This window comes from Agrilus planipennis, unplaced genomic scaffold (genome assembly GCF_000699045.2).
Source record: "Agrilus planipennis isolate EAB-ADULT unplaced genomic scaffold, Apla_2.0 scaffold37, whole genome shotgun sequence".
In the NCBI taxonomy this organism is placed as follows: Eukaryota; Metazoa; Arthropoda; class Insecta; order Coleoptera; family Buprestidae; genus Agrilus; species Agrilus planipennis.
This window is the reverse complement of record NW_020438995.1, coordinates 75919-92350: the sequence shown is the minus strand read 5'-3', so window position 1 is coordinate 92350 and position 16432 is coordinate 75919. Positions and strand designations below refer to the sequence as shown.

The 16432-nt window shown below is 37.2% G+C and overlaps 2 protein-coding genes across 2 annotated transcripts in view; both read right to left on the bottom strand.

Annotated features, from left to right (window-relative positions):
• Positions 1 to 7062, bottom strand: part of LOC108745096 (cubilin homolog) — a 72559-nt gene extending 65497 nt beyond the window's left edge. The window contains 2 exon segments of the mRNA XM_025975738.1: positions 5675 to 5860; positions 6925 to 7062. Coding sequence (XP_025831523.1) covers positions 5675 to 5860; positions 6925 to 7062 — 324 coding nt within the window.
• Positions 7063 to 14589: 7527 nt separating this feature from the next.
• LOC112904790 (cubilin homolog) overlaps positions 14590 to 16432 on the bottom strand; it is an 8746-nt gene continuing 6903 nt past the window's right edge. The window contains exons 2-3 of the mRNA XM_025975749.1: positions 16159 to 16323; positions 14590 to 14790 (exon numbers count right to left, since the gene is read on the bottom strand). Coding sequence (XP_025831534.1) covers positions 14599 to 14790; positions 16159 to 16323 — 357 coding nt within the window. The 3' untranslated portion in view covers positions 14590 to 14598. The remainder of the gene's footprint in view (positions 14791 to 16158; positions 16324 to 16432) is intronic.

Below are 16432 nucleotides of genomic sequence, written 5' to 3'. Positions count from 1 at the left end.
AATTCACTTGTTATTATTTTTGGCTAAATATGCTTTTAAATAAAGCATATTCTTAAATTTTAACGAGGCAGTTTAAATAATTTTGCAAATGGTACTGTACACTTTTGTCTAGTTTTCGCTCGATGATCGGTGGAAAAATGAGCTCCGCAGACATATATGATTGAATTTGGAATTATGCTACGGCGCATCGTAATAAAGGGAAGGGGCATATCTCTAACTTCTTGAAACGAAGAGTAGACTTGTATAACTCATGAAAGAATCGTTCACAAGAACGGTTCACTTCAACTGAGCCGAGTGAAGTAGTTCAGCAATTGAACGAATTATAGTTCAGTAGTTCACATCTTGTACAGTAGAACGCATGTATTTTCAAACTATCGGGACTAATCAACTCATGTATTTTCAACTTTTCTCCATCCTCATTTTGTGGCAGTCTCAGACAAATCAGAAAAAAACTGCGTAAATCTTTGCGAAGTAGTTACGCGCCGATTTTGAATATAAGACGTATATAATTTGCTTTTGCGCATCTATTTTTTCATTGGCTGAGCAACGTAAGAGAAGTTTTGGGTGAGAAGTGGGAAGTGGGGACGAAAAATTTGAAAATACATGAGTAAAATGAATTTAAAATAGATGGTATTGAAAAGACATGAGTTCTACTATATTAGTGGACGTTTTGCGTACTCTGCATTCCGAGAACTCAACTAAATGAACTACTGAACTAGACTAGTGAATTAGTTCACTTCATTGAAGAAGATTTATTGAACTAGGTCAGTGAATTGAACTACAATTCCCAAGTTGGAAGGATGTCCAATAACCTTCGAAAAATGAACAAAATAGTGGTATCCTAATGTTTTGAATATATTTAACTTGTTCTGTTCAAAATAAATGCAAATATTTTATTTAATATATGCTCATTTAACTAACAATAACGTACTCATATCAAATGTGGTAACATTGTTTGAGGTGAAAACGTATATCATTAAAAATTATTTCTTTTGTTTAGCTGCTAATGGGGTTCTCCTCACTCTGTACACAGTTCTATGTGTGCAACTGAGTGCTATTCTTAATGGTCGTTGTATATTTTATAAGTTTTTACCTAAGTTTCTAATGTAATATAGTACTTATTTTTCTAAGTATAGTGAAAACTTACGATTTGAGAAATGTTTCCTTTCAGTGAAGCTTTAGATTCGATCAAATCCATTCTACGTGCAATTCCCTCTTTTCCATGAATAAAATCGTTCAGTCTTTTCAGTACACCAATTGAATCATGGAAACTGGTTTTATGATATTGCAGTACTTCGGAAGCAATTTTAACCTGCAACATTTATTATAGATATGTCAACTNCTCCATAAATAGTTTGAGAAAAAATATTATTGAAGATTGTCATTCACAAATATATAAAACGTGTCACAAAAGAAATAATACCATTATAGATTTGGACAACAATAATGAAAGGAATTAAGATACTTGCCAAGTTCGTCTGGCGCCTCCGATAATTCATCATTCACAACACAATTGTTATTTTCAAACTCTTTCATTGATGAATCACATACCAATCTAGCAGTTCTATTGACTGCGTGCATTAAGGTAAAAGATAATCAAGGAAATTTTCAAAAATGTAGAGTTCTTATTGACGTAGGATCACAATCAAATTTATTACTAACACATGTTTACGTTTTGGATTAAAAAATATTAAATGCAATTCAAGAATAGGTGGTATCGCAGAAACTACATGAAACATACAGCATATAATGTGAATTTCAAATTCATATCATGCCTGAACAGTTATGGTACTGAAATTAGTTGTTTTATATTAGATAATATCACAGATCAGTTACCTCAATTACCGAGAAAAATTGATGTACTTATAGAAGCAGTCGTTTCTTTGGAATCTATATGTGGACCAGATAACAAACCAATCTTGCAAAAAACTATGGTACGTTGGTTACTATGAGAGGAAACATCAAATACAAATGTTCAGAATAACTCATGAAGTCACGTTGTAACTCACGGTAGTATAGTCAATAATCAATTAGGAAATCAGATAGTGATGCAATAGAAAATCGTGAAACTAACAAACAAGTAGTATCTCAAATAACTGACAACGATTTCTATGTAGGTGTTAACCGGTTGTGAAACAATAGATCAGACTTTAGGGATAATTAAGGACTTTTCTAAAATTCTATCAACAGCAGGTTTTGTATTACGTCAGTCAATTCAAATAGCAAACAAATTATTTCTAACAATCCATACAAAATGTTGTCAAACTTCACAACAATGGCAGAAATAAAGCATTAAGCATCCTTTGGAACCTTGAGCTCGATAGAAAGATTATCTAAATTACCGTATGATGAGTCAATATCGGGTGGTTAAAATTTAAAGATCAATTACAGGATACTAAGGATATTTTAAGGTACCACTGTTATGTTCAAAATCCCGCATAGTCCCATTAAAAAGGGTTCCTCATCCTCGCCTAGAATTATGTGGTTATGTGGTACTGTAATACTTGTACAATTATTGCAACAGGTAAAAGATTCACTAAGTTTACATATTGACTCCACCATCGCATTATTTTGGGTATCAAATCCACTATCAAATTGGAAAATACTCGTTACCAACAGTGTCGCTGAAATTCAAAGACTGTCCTTTTGGTTTCACGAGGGATCAAAGGATAGCCTCGCAGATCTAATATCGCAAGGTGTAGAAGTTCTTAAAATCGTGCAAATTATGGTAGAATGGTCCATATTGACCTTCCCTAAGCAAATTACACCAGCCTTCTCCACAATTAGAGGAAAGCGACATCCCTGATCAAAAGTAATTAACGCATATTTCAATACAACATTAAATAAATTAAAACCAGTTGTAGCCTATTGTCTTAGGCTCATATCAAAAAATTGATATGATGAAAATAGCAGATCATAAGGTTTACTACCAAATAACGAATTGCAAGGCTCTCTTTCAGCATTGATAAGGTTGAAACAACAGGAAATATATTTTAAAGACAAACACACCCCAAGAAAAATTAGCATAATAAAGTAATTTACTGTCATTAAATCCTATTCTTGAGGACAGAAACCTCAGTTATCGTAGAAAGTGAAACTTTTCCTGATAAACTTCACATCCTGTAGAAGAGACCGTGAAAACTTCCGAGGCGGTGGCGTAGACATCCTCGTCAGGAACTCTTTAAAACACATGCCCATCTCTTTGGTCACTAATTCATTAGAAGCAGTTGGTATTGAAATGTCGCTAACTTCCGCACCTAGATCCTACGTACCTCTTCGCCTCCCACAATCAACTTCCTGACATTCTTGACATCTTCGTCTTAAAAAATGTCAATCTTTCTGCCGATTCTGCCCTAACTACTAAATTGGTACCAAAGATGGAAACTCTCCATGAGGCCAAGTCGGAAGAAATTTTTCTCTCCCGTAGAGCCCGAAAACCTCACGCCATCACCGTTAACAACCACCGCGTCGAATGAAGCAACTCTGTTACTTATCTCGGCGTCGTCTTCGACAGAACACTGACTTGGCGAAAGCACATCCTTGGTTGAGTTGAATGTCTCATCGGTCGTAGGGTTCCGTTGAAGCGGTGCATTTCAAGTTCCCCAGAAGAAGTTCATTCAAAGCAGAAGGCAGCGTTGGACAGGAACTTTCTGTAGAACCTGAGCATACCGAGGAATCTTAAAAGTTGCGTTGTGAAAAATTGATGATTGCCGTTACTCTGTAACGTAAATTTGCAGAGACAGAGTAAGCTACAAATGAAACCTTTTTTTAAATTTGCATTTCGCTTGGTTAAGTAATATCCCGTAGGAATACAGGCGAATAAATAAAATGTATAAATGTTGTTTGTGCTGTTCTACATTTTTTGATATGAAACAGAACTCAAAGCCTGTAGTACTACGTCGATGAAACGTTAAAAAGATTAGCTGAAATTTATAGGCTCGAACCATATCTATTGTGGAGAAAATTGTTTTGTTTGATATCTAGGATATCTAGCTGGACTAGCGTTTCGAACTCTCTCTTGGTTGCAGTTAAATGGTCCGGAGCTAAACTTCGTAGTCGGCGTTGGACCAGAGGTAGTGTTAATGTAATACCTTATTGAATGCTTGGAAGAAGTGACTTCACTGATGTATGTACCAATGACGAAAACTAATGCAGTAACTCGTGCTACATTTTAAGTGGCGAATTTTGTGTCTGTGACAAATGTAGCTGCACCTGCGTCTAGTCACAAGACCAGATGGTGAGCAGGGTGAGCTGATCCAAAAGCCGCTGTTCGTTTATGTTTACCAGTAATTGATAATGCGCTAAGGAATCAGTACCAATGATGAGATTCGTGGTGCCAGCAATGATGAAATGTTGGTGCCGTTTGCTACTTGTTGCGTGTATGCGGACTACTAATGTGATCCAAGTATCAGTGACGCGGAATACTCGCAGATATCAGCAACTCAGAATTTCTAGCGTGTGGTTCTGTCTTTGACAAAAAAACGTCGTTGCGTTTAGCGAACCTCACCCGTTGTCATTGATTACTTAGTCGATTGTCCGATATCATCTGATGTAGTGGGATATATTAGCGCGCTGTGTGCTTGACCATTTGACGTACTACTGCTGTTGGACCGCCATTGGAAAAGAAATCTGCTTGAATTGGTCGTGGGACTAGCTATGGCTATGGATTGCACCATGATGGAATCATGCAACCTCATCCAGTTCCTTTTCTGTCATGGCTACGTTGATTTAAATATTAAAGGGAGACGATTTAACCAAATACTTCGCAGTAGATTGCCCGGTATTGTGGTGCCGCCGAAGCTGATGCAGAAATTATATGGGTTTCCCATTGCCCAATTCTTGAGAAATTCCCAGCAACGAATAACTACTGCTTTGATGGTGGCATATAGTTCAATAGTAGGGGCTGACAATGATATCATGTACTTCCACCGCGTAGCGAGAGTCAGGGTTGTGTAGTACATATCCAAACTTCGTGGATTTAAATAATTTCGGAGGCATCAAGACTGTTTTCAATCATTCAGAGCCAGAGTTCAGGGTTGGAGGGCACGAAAGGGGCTAACTTTATTAGCAGCTATTTATAGTACAATGTTTACATGATTCTTATGGTAATCAGTTTAGCAGCTTGCACTTGTATATGAAGAATATGAATAACTTTTTTATATTAATTGTATTCATTTTATTTTTAAATTAAGGTGATTTAGATTCATCTTAACGGTTCTAGTAGATGCATGACTAATAACTGTAGAGATGAAATTATTTGTTATGCAGTAACACATTTTAATAGGTTATCTTGTTAAATCTATTGTGCGTAAAATTATTAGTTTTCTTCTTGTAATTTTCAAATAATAATTAGTTTATTTTATAACCTGTTATTCAAGCACTGATTTTAAAATTTANTGTTCTGTCGAAGCTGCCTGCGACGCGCTCATGAGATCCAAAAAGATCGAAATCGCGATCCGCGTCTGGCAGTTTCGACAGAATACAGACCACTTCGAATTATTTTATTAGACAAAAAACTGTCTAAATTGAAAAAAAAATGAATATTAATATTAATGGATAAACGGTGTGGCTTCAGTACACGAAATGGAATAATCATTTCTCAAAATTAGTATAAACATATAATAACTAAGTAGATCAGGTCTATCCAATAAAACAAAAATATTTAGTTTCATACCTCCCAGCCGTCAGTACAAAAACATAATACTCCATTGTAAATGTCTTTACAATTAGCACCATTCCGACAAGGATTACTTGCACATTCGTCTATATTTAATAATCTTATTAGTCTGCGGACTTTTCTGTTAAGAAGGGATATTCTTCTATTGATAACTGTTTTTCTGGCATTGCTTCCACGTTCGTTCTAGAACAAATGATGTACATTAAAATATTACTCCAATAATTACGGTTTTATTGATAAAATACTTAAAACACTATACAGTTTTTTGAATGATACCTATTTCGCCTTTTTTGAAAATCGAAATTGATTTTTGTGAAGCAAGACGCACACCCAGTGTTCTTAGAAGTAGCTTTATACTCTAAACATATAAATCTCTCAAGAAAGCATACCTACAAACCTAGTGATATTAAAAAAAGGTTGTGAAACGTTCTGAAATAATTATGGGCCTTTTCTATATCTAGTGTTTTTAGGTTATTTCCTAAAAAGATAAAATGCTTAGTTTTTTTTTCCAATTGCACCCAGTAATCTTCCTCTCTTATATACATATAAGAAAAGAATTGATTGAATGCTAATTGAAACCGGTAGAGTTGGAAGTACAACCCACTTCAATTTGTTAGAATTGTGACTGAAGAAATCTGCGCGAAGATAGAAAGAATACACACTAGGCGTGAGCAAGACAGAAATAGTTGGAACAACCTTGAACGAGCAAAGCTCTCGATGGGCGGTCTTGGTGATCGGCTAGAACTGTACAGTACTAGACGAAAATGTTTAGCAATTTCTTAAAACAAAAATGTAAATAAACTAACATTAGAAAACAAAGCAAAAGTTTTATAGGTGTGTAGAACGTTAAGTTAATTAACTTGTTATTATTTTTGGCTAAATATGCTTTTAAATAAAGCANTTTATGTTCTGAAGAAAGCAAATTCTAATTATCCTTAAACGATTCGAAGAAGCATAGAATAAATAATAAACCAAAGTTGTTTTTTTTAATTAAATCTCTTATATTTCTTGCATTACATACATGCCAGAAAAATCATTACTAAAAAAAAACATTCAAAACTTTAAATATAGTAACGATATCATGGCGTCCTCCCCCCACAGTAAGCCACTGACCACTTTTCACCGCTCACCGTTCGTTTGTCGGATTTTGTCCCAAGGACGTATATAACAATGCCTTTACAAGACCCCATAAGTAAAGTGAACGGGGGTGGGGTTGGCATGCCACTGGATCAAAACAGGCTACCCACCTCCAAGGCAACATTCTCTTCAAATGCTGTCGTGTACGGGTAATCATCTGTGTATTGTACACAAAGATACTTGTTATTGTACTGCAATTCGGCGAATGCTCCTCGTGGAGTCTTCTCCAATGAACTGCACGATCGCATGTCCCCTTTCAAAATCATAATTAACTTATCTCCCAAGTCCTTTAGTTCTCACAACACACTATTAAGCAAACACTGCACTACACGCACTGTTAAGTCGATCATTATCCTTTCTGATTAAGCCGACATACCGTGAGTCCATTTTATTCAGCTGCATCGTAACTCAATATCATTTACTTGTTACTTTCATGAAGGTAAATGCCCTACATTCAACAATCTTCATCACTTTTATGTTACACAATTCCTCAAATAAATAAGAACACTACATCAATGAGTAAGTTAATTAATATTCTATACTAAAAATTGAAGCATCAAATTTCAACCTGTGGTTAAAATATTATTGATTAAAAAAACCACAACCTATTATAAAAAAAAATACAAAAAAATAATAGAAGAAATGAAAAAGCAAAGTATTGAAAAAAATTAGAGAAAAGCAGGAATGGATGGAACGCAAAGAAAAGAGAAAAATGGGGATAGGGAAATAACATTAGAAGAAGTGGAATAAACAATAAAAAAGCTTAAAAAGAAAAAGGTGACAGGAGAAGACACAATTAAAAATGAGGTTGTACTTTGTACAGTCGATACCTCTTACTCATAGCATCTGCGTACAGGAACTATTTGGAGCTAAGGTCAAAATTGTTGTAACAAATCATGTTTCAAATGTCACTAGGAAACCTGTGATTAAACACTTCTGATTATAAACGCCATATCCTGCATATAGACATATATTTTTTACCCCGATCAACTTGCATAGTTACCATTGCGCGAAATTAACCTTCATTTATTGCTTCTATGAAATTAATAATGTAGCCTCTTTTGATAACGCAATATTCCTTTCCGAAGACAAATTGCCGCAAATGATGATAACTTCAGAAAAACTGGAAGAAAACAGTAAAAGTTTGGAAAATAAATTGGAAGAAAACACTGAAAGTTTGGAAAATAAATTGGAAGAAAAACTGGAAGAAAATAGTAAAAGTTGGAAACGTGAATTGGAAGAAAATAGTCAAAGTTTGAAAGGTGAATTGGAAGAAAATAGTAAAAGTTTGAAACGTGAATTGAAAGAAAACAGTAAAAGTTTGGAAAATAAATTGGAAGAAAACAGTAGAAGTTTATATATATTTATATTAATTCCACTACGCATTCCCGCCGTAAAAGCCAATGTTCTTATACTTTGGACAATAAATTGGAAGAAAGATTTAATAGGAATATTCAAGAAACAGAAAACAACACCCTTCCCTGGGAAGAACTGGCGGAATATAAACAGTTAGTAGAACGGTTACAGTTACGCTACGGCGAGGCTCATTTAACAGCGGTGTATCACATTCAACTGAAAACCCGTCAGCAGAAACCAACGGAATCCTTCCAAGAATTCGAGGCCGATATTGGGAGACTGTCTCGACTAGCCTATCCTAATACTCCAGAAGACTTGATGGAAAGGGTGGCAGTGGAGGCATTTACTGATGGACTTCGGGACAGTGACACTCAACAACGAATACGCCTTGACTGACCTAAGACGCTAGCTGATGCATTGGCTCGTGCATTGGAGTACGAAACTGTTAAACGGGCCTATAGTGAACAGGAGAGGGTTCGGCTACTGTCGAATCATCTCCAAGTTCGATAAAGAAACTCGAAAGCTAAGATGTTGGAATTGCGGCGATCTAAGTCATACGAGGAGGCATTGTGGGAAGAGTACTCTTTCCCCAAGTAGTCGACGTCAACAGCAGGTAAATTCTGAAACAGTACCTGTTGAAATAAGCGGAGTGATTGACAGATATTGTAGGAATCTAACCAGTGAGCAGAAACGCAAAGTGTAACATCTACTTTGTCTTTGAGACTGACAAGAATGGTAGGGGAAGGAAGGACCAATATCGTAAAACACAAGATCAATACCGGTAATGCGCAGCCAATTCGTCAAAGACCTAGACGATTGCCCCTGGCCAAGAAGGAATAAGCAGAGCGAATAATCCACGAAATGCAGGAGACCGGTCTAATTGAGCCATCCTGAAGTCCATGGACATCACCGATAGTATTGGTAAAGAAGAAGGATGGGACAACCCGTTTTTGTGAGGATTACCTACAGCTCAATAACGTAACCAAGAAAGACAGTTATCCCCTACTAGGGATTGATGATACCTTGGATATGCTTTCTGGCTCGAAAACGTTTTCCACACTCGATTTGAAGAGCGAATACTGGCAAGTTGCTTTGGATGCTGCCGATAAGGAAAAGACCGCATTCGCGATCGGCACGCGGGCCTGTGGCAGTTTACAGTTATACGTTTCGTGCTATGCAATGCCCCGGCGACGTTTGAAAGGTTGATGGAGAAAACTTTGACTGATTAAATTGAAGAGACCTGATTGATATACTTGGATGACATCATAGTGATTGGAAGCATCTTTAATCAACACTTGCAAAATTTTCAAGCGGTATTCCAGCGGTTGCGTGAGGCCAATTTGAAACTCACTCCGTAAAAGTGCCACCTTTTCCGCGAAGAAGTTTCTTACTTGGGAAATTTGCATCAGCAAAGGGCGTGGCCGTGGATCCAAAGAAGATAAAGGCCGCGAAGGAATGGCTAGTGCCTGAAAATGTCCACGACATAAGAAGCTTCTTGGGATTGTGCACGTATTATCGTCGCTATGTTTATGGATTCGCCAATATCGCCAAACCTTTGACACGTTTAACCTAAAGTGACCGCAAATTCCATTGGGATTCCAATTGTCAAACGGCATTTGACACTTTGAAGCAGGCTTTAATCACAGCCCCCATACTGGTATATCCTCGGCCCAATGGAATGTCCATTTTGTACACCGACGCCAGCAATCTGGGAATGGGAGCCGTACTTTCGCAGTTACAAGATGGTCAAGAGAAGGTAATCGACTATTTTAGCAAGACGTTATCAAAAGCCGAAAGAAACTACTGTGTCACTAGGCATGAGAAGCTGGCTGTAGTCAAAGGTGTAGAACATTTTTATAAATACCTATTTGGACGAAAATTCACCCTACGCACCGACTATGCAGCTTTAAAGCGGCTTCTGAATTTCAGGAATCCGGGGGGCCAGGTAGCTCGATGGATTGAGAAGCTACAGGAATATGATTTTGACGTAGAGCATCGGCCTGTAATCGGACACAAGAATGCCGATGCCCTTTCCTGAAGATCTTGTCAAACAGACTGCAAGCAGTGTGATTAAATGGAAAAGAATGAAGAGGCAATTCGACGCGTCACGGCAATCGATGACGAATGGTTACCTGAAAATATAAAAAACGACCAAGAAAACGACCCGGACTTGAAGAAGGGAATGGAATGGAAAATAGACGGAAAACGACCAGCGTGGCAGCAAATTTCTTCCTGTACCCAAGTACTAGAATCGTTATGGGTTCAGTGGGATTCAATGGTTTTGGAGGATAGCATCCTGAGGTGTGTTGTTGAAACTCCGGATGGAGAGGAAGATAGGAAGCAACTGGTTATTCCCCGAAACAAGGTTAGAGAGGTGTTGCAGTATCTTCATGACGAATCATCTGGTGGCCATTTTGGAGTGAATAAGACGCTTGGGAAAGTTCGAGAGCGATTTTATTGGGTGAACTGTAAGGAAGATGTCAAGAATTAGTGTAAGAGGTGTACCACCTGTGCCGCGAGTAATGGACTACAGAAAAGGCCAAGGGCGCCAATGCGTCAATAGAATGTCTTTGGCCCCTTCAAACGAATCGCAATCGATGTGGCGGGTCCATTCCCAGAGTCCGAGAAAGGTAAAAAGTACATCGTGGTCGTTATGGACTATTTTACCAAGTGGGTTGAAGCCTATGCCTTTCCGAACCAGGAGTCGGAAACCATAGTTGAAGAGCTGGTGAAACAGTTGATCAGTCGTTTTGGGGTGCCCTTAGAGTTACACTCAGACCAAGGGAGGACTTTCGAATCGGTTATATTCTGTGGAATATGCGAGCTCTTTGGTATAAAGAAAACTCGAACCACTCCACTCCATCCACAATCGGTTGGCATGGTTGAGCGAATAAACCGGACCTTGATTAAATATTTCTCCAAGGTAGTGTCTAATCACCAAAGGGACTGGGACCGCTATTTGCCTTTATTTTTAAATGATAAACCAACTTATAGATTATAGGGACGCAGTAATGGAACTCCGCGGACATCTTCTGGAGAATAACCTACAGAAGCTGGCGATTCCGGAGCTTAGTTGTGGACTGGACAACCTAGATTGGAGGATTATACGGAAGCAAAAACATTCTTAAGGAGGGAGCAGTGTAGCGAGCATGAGAGTGTTTGTATGCGATCTGGCACACGTGTGCGTGTACGGCTTATTGACTCGTCGACTAACTGCGGGCGCCTTTCTTCATGTGCGCCATATTTGTAAATGTGTGTGTCATACCTGCGTTCTGGGAAAGCAGTTAAACAGTTCAAAGAAAAAATAAACGATACGGATGTTTCTAGAGAGTTCCAGAAAGTAAACAAAAGAGTATTTAAAAGAAGAGACGATTGTCGAGAAGAAAAAATAAGTTGTCCGTTACGGAAGTGAATCGAGAAATAAATTGACAGTGATAGCAGTGATATAAATAGCGCAGTGAATAGTGATATATCAACAGTAGAGTGAATAAATANTTAAAACCAGTTGTAGCCTATTGTCTTAGGCTCATATCAAAAAATTGATATGATGAAAATAGCAGATCATAAGGTTTACTACCAAATAACGAATTGCAAGGCTCTCTTTCAGCATTGATAAGGTTGAAACAACAGGAAATATATTTTAAAGACAAACACACCCCAAGAAAAATTAGCATAATAAAGTAATTTACTGTCATTAAATCCTATTCTTGAGGACAGAAACCTCAGTTATCGTAGAAAGTGAAACTTTTCCTGATAAACTTCACATCCTGTAGAAGAGACCGTGAAAACTTCCGAGGCGGTGGCGTAGACATCCTCGTCAGGAACTCTTTAAAACACATGCCCATCTCTTTGGTCACTAATTCATTAGAAGCAGTTGGTATTGAAATGTCGCTAACTTCCGCACCTAGATCCTACGTACCTCTTCGCCTCCCACAATCAACTTCCTGACATTCTTGACATCTTCGTCTTAAAAAATGTCAATCTTTCTGCCGATTCTGCCCTAACTACTAAATTGGTACCAAAGATGGAAACTCTCCATGAGGCCAAGTCGGAAGAAATTTTTCTCTCCCGTAGAGCCCGAAAACCTCACGCCATCACCGTTAACAACCACCGCGTCGAATGAAGCAACTCTGTTACTTATCTCGGCGTCGTTTTCGACAGAACACTGACTTGGCAAAAGCACATCCTTGGTTGAGTTGAATGTCTCATCGGTCATAGGGTTCCGTTGAAGCGGTGCATTTCAAGTTCCCCAGAAGAAGTTCATTCAAAGCAGAAGACAGCGTTGGACAGGAACTTTCTGTAGAACCTGAGCATACCGAGGAATCTTAAAAGTTGCTTTGTGAAAAATTGATGATTGCCGTTACTCTGTAACGTAAATTTGCAGAGACAGAGTAAGCTACAAATGAAACCTTTTTTTTAAATTTACATTTCGCTTGATTAAGTAATATCCCGTAGGAATACAGGCGAATAAATAAAATGTATAAATGTTGTTTGTGCTGTTCTGCATTTTTTGATACGAAACAGAACTCAAAGTCTGTAGTACTTCGTCGATGAAACGTTAAAAAGATTAGCTGAAATTTATAGGCTCGAACCATATCTATTGTGGAGAAAATTGTTTTGTTTGGCAAAGAATGCGTAAAACCATCAATGCTGTATACAGGGAATCAGCCCGGGAGAGAGCTCGGTAATCTACACATGGGCGTCATTAATCGTCTTTCTTCGGGACCATGAGTAATGGCGATGCCCAAGTACTAGAACAGGTGCGAGGGATATCTAGCTGGACTAGCGTTTCGAACTCTCTCTTGGTTGCAGTTAAATGGTCCGGAGCTAAACTTTGTAGTCGGCGTTGGACCAGAGGTAGTGTTAATGTAATACCTTATTGAATGCTTGGAAGAAGTGACTTCACTGATGGGTCGTATGAATGACGAAAACTACTGCAGTAATTCGTGCTACATTTTAAGTGGCGAATTTTATGTCTGTGACAAATGTAGCTGCACCTGCGTCTAGTCACAAGACCAGATGGTGAGCAGGGTGAGCTGATCCAAAAGCCGCTGTTCGTTTATGTTTACCAGTAATTGATAATGCGCTAAGGAATCAGTACCAATGATGAGATTCGTGGTGCCAGCAATGATGAAACGTGATTGCCCAAATTGAAAGACAGGACGAGAGTGCCAAAGGTAGTTATGTTGGTGCCGTTTGCTACTTGTTGCGTGTATGCGGACTTCTAATGTGACCCAAGTATCAGTGACGCGGAATACTCGCAGATATCAGCAACTCAGAATTTCTAGCGTGTGGTTCTGTCTTTGACAAAAAAACGTCGTTGCGTTTAGCGAACCTCACCCGTTGTCATTGATTACTTAGTCGATTGTCCGATATCATCTGATGTAGTGGGATATATTAGCGCGCTGTGTGCTTGACCATTTGACGTACTACTGCTGTTGGACCGCCATTGGAAAAGAAATCTGCTTGAATTGGTCGTGGGACTAGCTATGGCTATGGATTGCACCATGATGGAATCATGCAACCTCATCCAGTTCCTTTTCTGTCATGGCTACGTTGATTTAAATATTAAAGGGAGACGATTTAACCAAATACTTCGCAGTAGATTGCCCGGTATTGTGGTGCCGCCGAAGCTGATGCAGAAATTATATGGGTTTCCCATTGCCCAATTCTTGAGAAATTCCCAGCAACGAATAACTACTGCTTTGATGGTGGCATATAGTTCAATAGTAGGGGCTGACAATGATATCATGTACTTCCACCGCGTAGCGAGAGTCAGGGTTGTGTAGTACATATCCAAACTTCGTGGATTTAAATAATTTCGGAGGCATCAAGACTGTTTTCAATCATTCAGAGCCAGAGTTCAGGGTTGGAGGGCACGAAAGGGGCTAACTTTATTAGCAGCTATTTATAGTACAATGTTTACATGATTCTTATGGTAATCAGTTTAGCAGCTTGCACTTGTATATGAAGAATATGAATAACTTTTTTATATTAATTGTATTCATTTTATTTTTAAATTAAGGTGATTTAGATTCATCTTAACGGTTCTAGTAGATGCATGACTAATAACTGTAGAGATGAAATTATTTGTTATGCAGTAACACATTTTAATAGGTTATCTTGTTAAATCTATTGTGCGTAAAATTATTAGTTTTCTTCTTGTAATTTTCAAATAATAATTAGTTTATTTTATAACCTGTTATTCAAGCACTGATTTTAAAATTTAAATCTCGACTGGACTACCTTAAGTAGCTTTTCGTTTAACGAACTAGTCAAAAAACTGTCTAAATTGAAAAAAAAACGAATATAAATGGATAAACGGTGTGACTTCAGAACACCAAATGAATAATCATTTTTCAAAATTAATATAAACATACAATAACTAAGTACCCCAGGTCTACCCAATAAAACAAAAATATTTAGTTTCATACCTCCCAGCCGTCAGTACAAAAACATAATACTCCATTGTAAATGTCTTTACAATTAGCACCATTCCGACAAGGATTACTTGCACATTCGTCTATATTTAATAATCTTATTAGTCTGCGGACTTTGCCGTTAAGAAGCGATATTCTTCTATTGATAACTGTTTTTCTGGCATTGCTTCCACGTTCGTTCTAGAACAAATGATGTATATTAAAATATTACTCCTATAATTACCGTTTTACTGATAAAACACAGAAAACGGTATACACTTTTTTGAATGATACCTATTTCGCCTTTTTAGGATATCGATTTTTTTGAAGGAACACGCACACTCAGTGTTCTTAGAAATGGCTTCATACTCAAACTTCAAACATAGAAATTTCTCAAGAAAGCCAAATACCTACATACGTAGTGATATTTAAAAAAGGTTGTGAAACGTTCTAAAATAATTATAGGTCTTTTCTATTACTGTTTTTAGGTTATTTCCTAAAGATAAAATTCTTAGTTTTTTTTTCAATTGCATCCAGTAACCTTCCTCTCTTATATACATATAAGAAAAAAGATTGAATTCTAATTGAAACCGGTAGAGTTGGAAGTAGAGTTGTGTAACTCATGAACGAATCGTTCACAAGAACGGCTCACTTCAACTGAGCCGAGTTAAGTAGTTCAGCAATTGAAAGAATTATAGTTCAGTAGTTTACATCTTGTACAGTAGGACTTGTGTATTTTCAAACTATCGGGACTATTCGACTCATGTATTTTCAACTCTCCTCTATCCTCATTTTGTGGCAGTCACAGACAAATCAGAAAAAACTGCGTAAATCTTTGAGAAGTAGTTACGCGCCGATTTTGAATATAAAACGTATATAATTTGCTTTTGCGCATCTATTTTTTCATTGGCTGAGCAATGTAAGAGAAGTTTGGTATAAGAAGTGGGAAGTGGGGACGAAAAATTTGAAAATACATGAGTAAAATGAATTGAAAATATGGGTTCAAAATATATCAGTTCGATTGTATTATTGGACGTTTTGCATGCTCTACATTCTGAGAACTGAACTAAATGAACTACTGAACTAGACTAGGGAATTAGTTCACTTCATTGAAGAAGATTTATTGAACTACGTCAGTGAATTGAACTACAATTCAACTACAAGTCTAATTGGAAGGACGTCCAATAACCTTCGAAGAAAGAACAAAAGAGTGGTATCCTAATGTTGTTAAAATTTGGTGTAAAGATTAGCCCTGCCATTTTCAAATATATTTAACTTGTTCTGTTCAAAATAAATGCAAATATTTTATATAATATATGCTCATTTAACCAACAATGACATACTCCCATCAAATTATGTGGTAACATTGTTTGAGGTGAAAACGTATAATGTCATTAAAAATTATTTTTTATGTTTAGGAAAAGTTGCTAATGGGATTCTCCTCATTCTGTAGACAGTTCTATGTGTGCAACTGTCCTATACTTAATGGTCATTGTATATTTTATAAGTTTTTACCTAAGTTTCTAATGTAATATAGTACTTATTTTTCTAAGTATAGTGAAAACTTACGATTTGAGAAATGTTTGCTTTCAGTGAAGCTTTAGATTCGATCAAATCCATTCTACGTGCAATTCCCTCTTTTCCATGAATAAAATCGTTCAGTCGGTTTAGTACACCAATTGAATCATGGAAACTGGTTTTATGATATTGCAGTACTTCGGAAGCGTTTTTAACCTGCAACATTTATAGATATGTCAACTTTCTTAAGTAGACATGAATAACATACTATGTCTGTGTCAACACATTATAATTATGTCGTGACTCAAGCTATCACTCTCCTTTC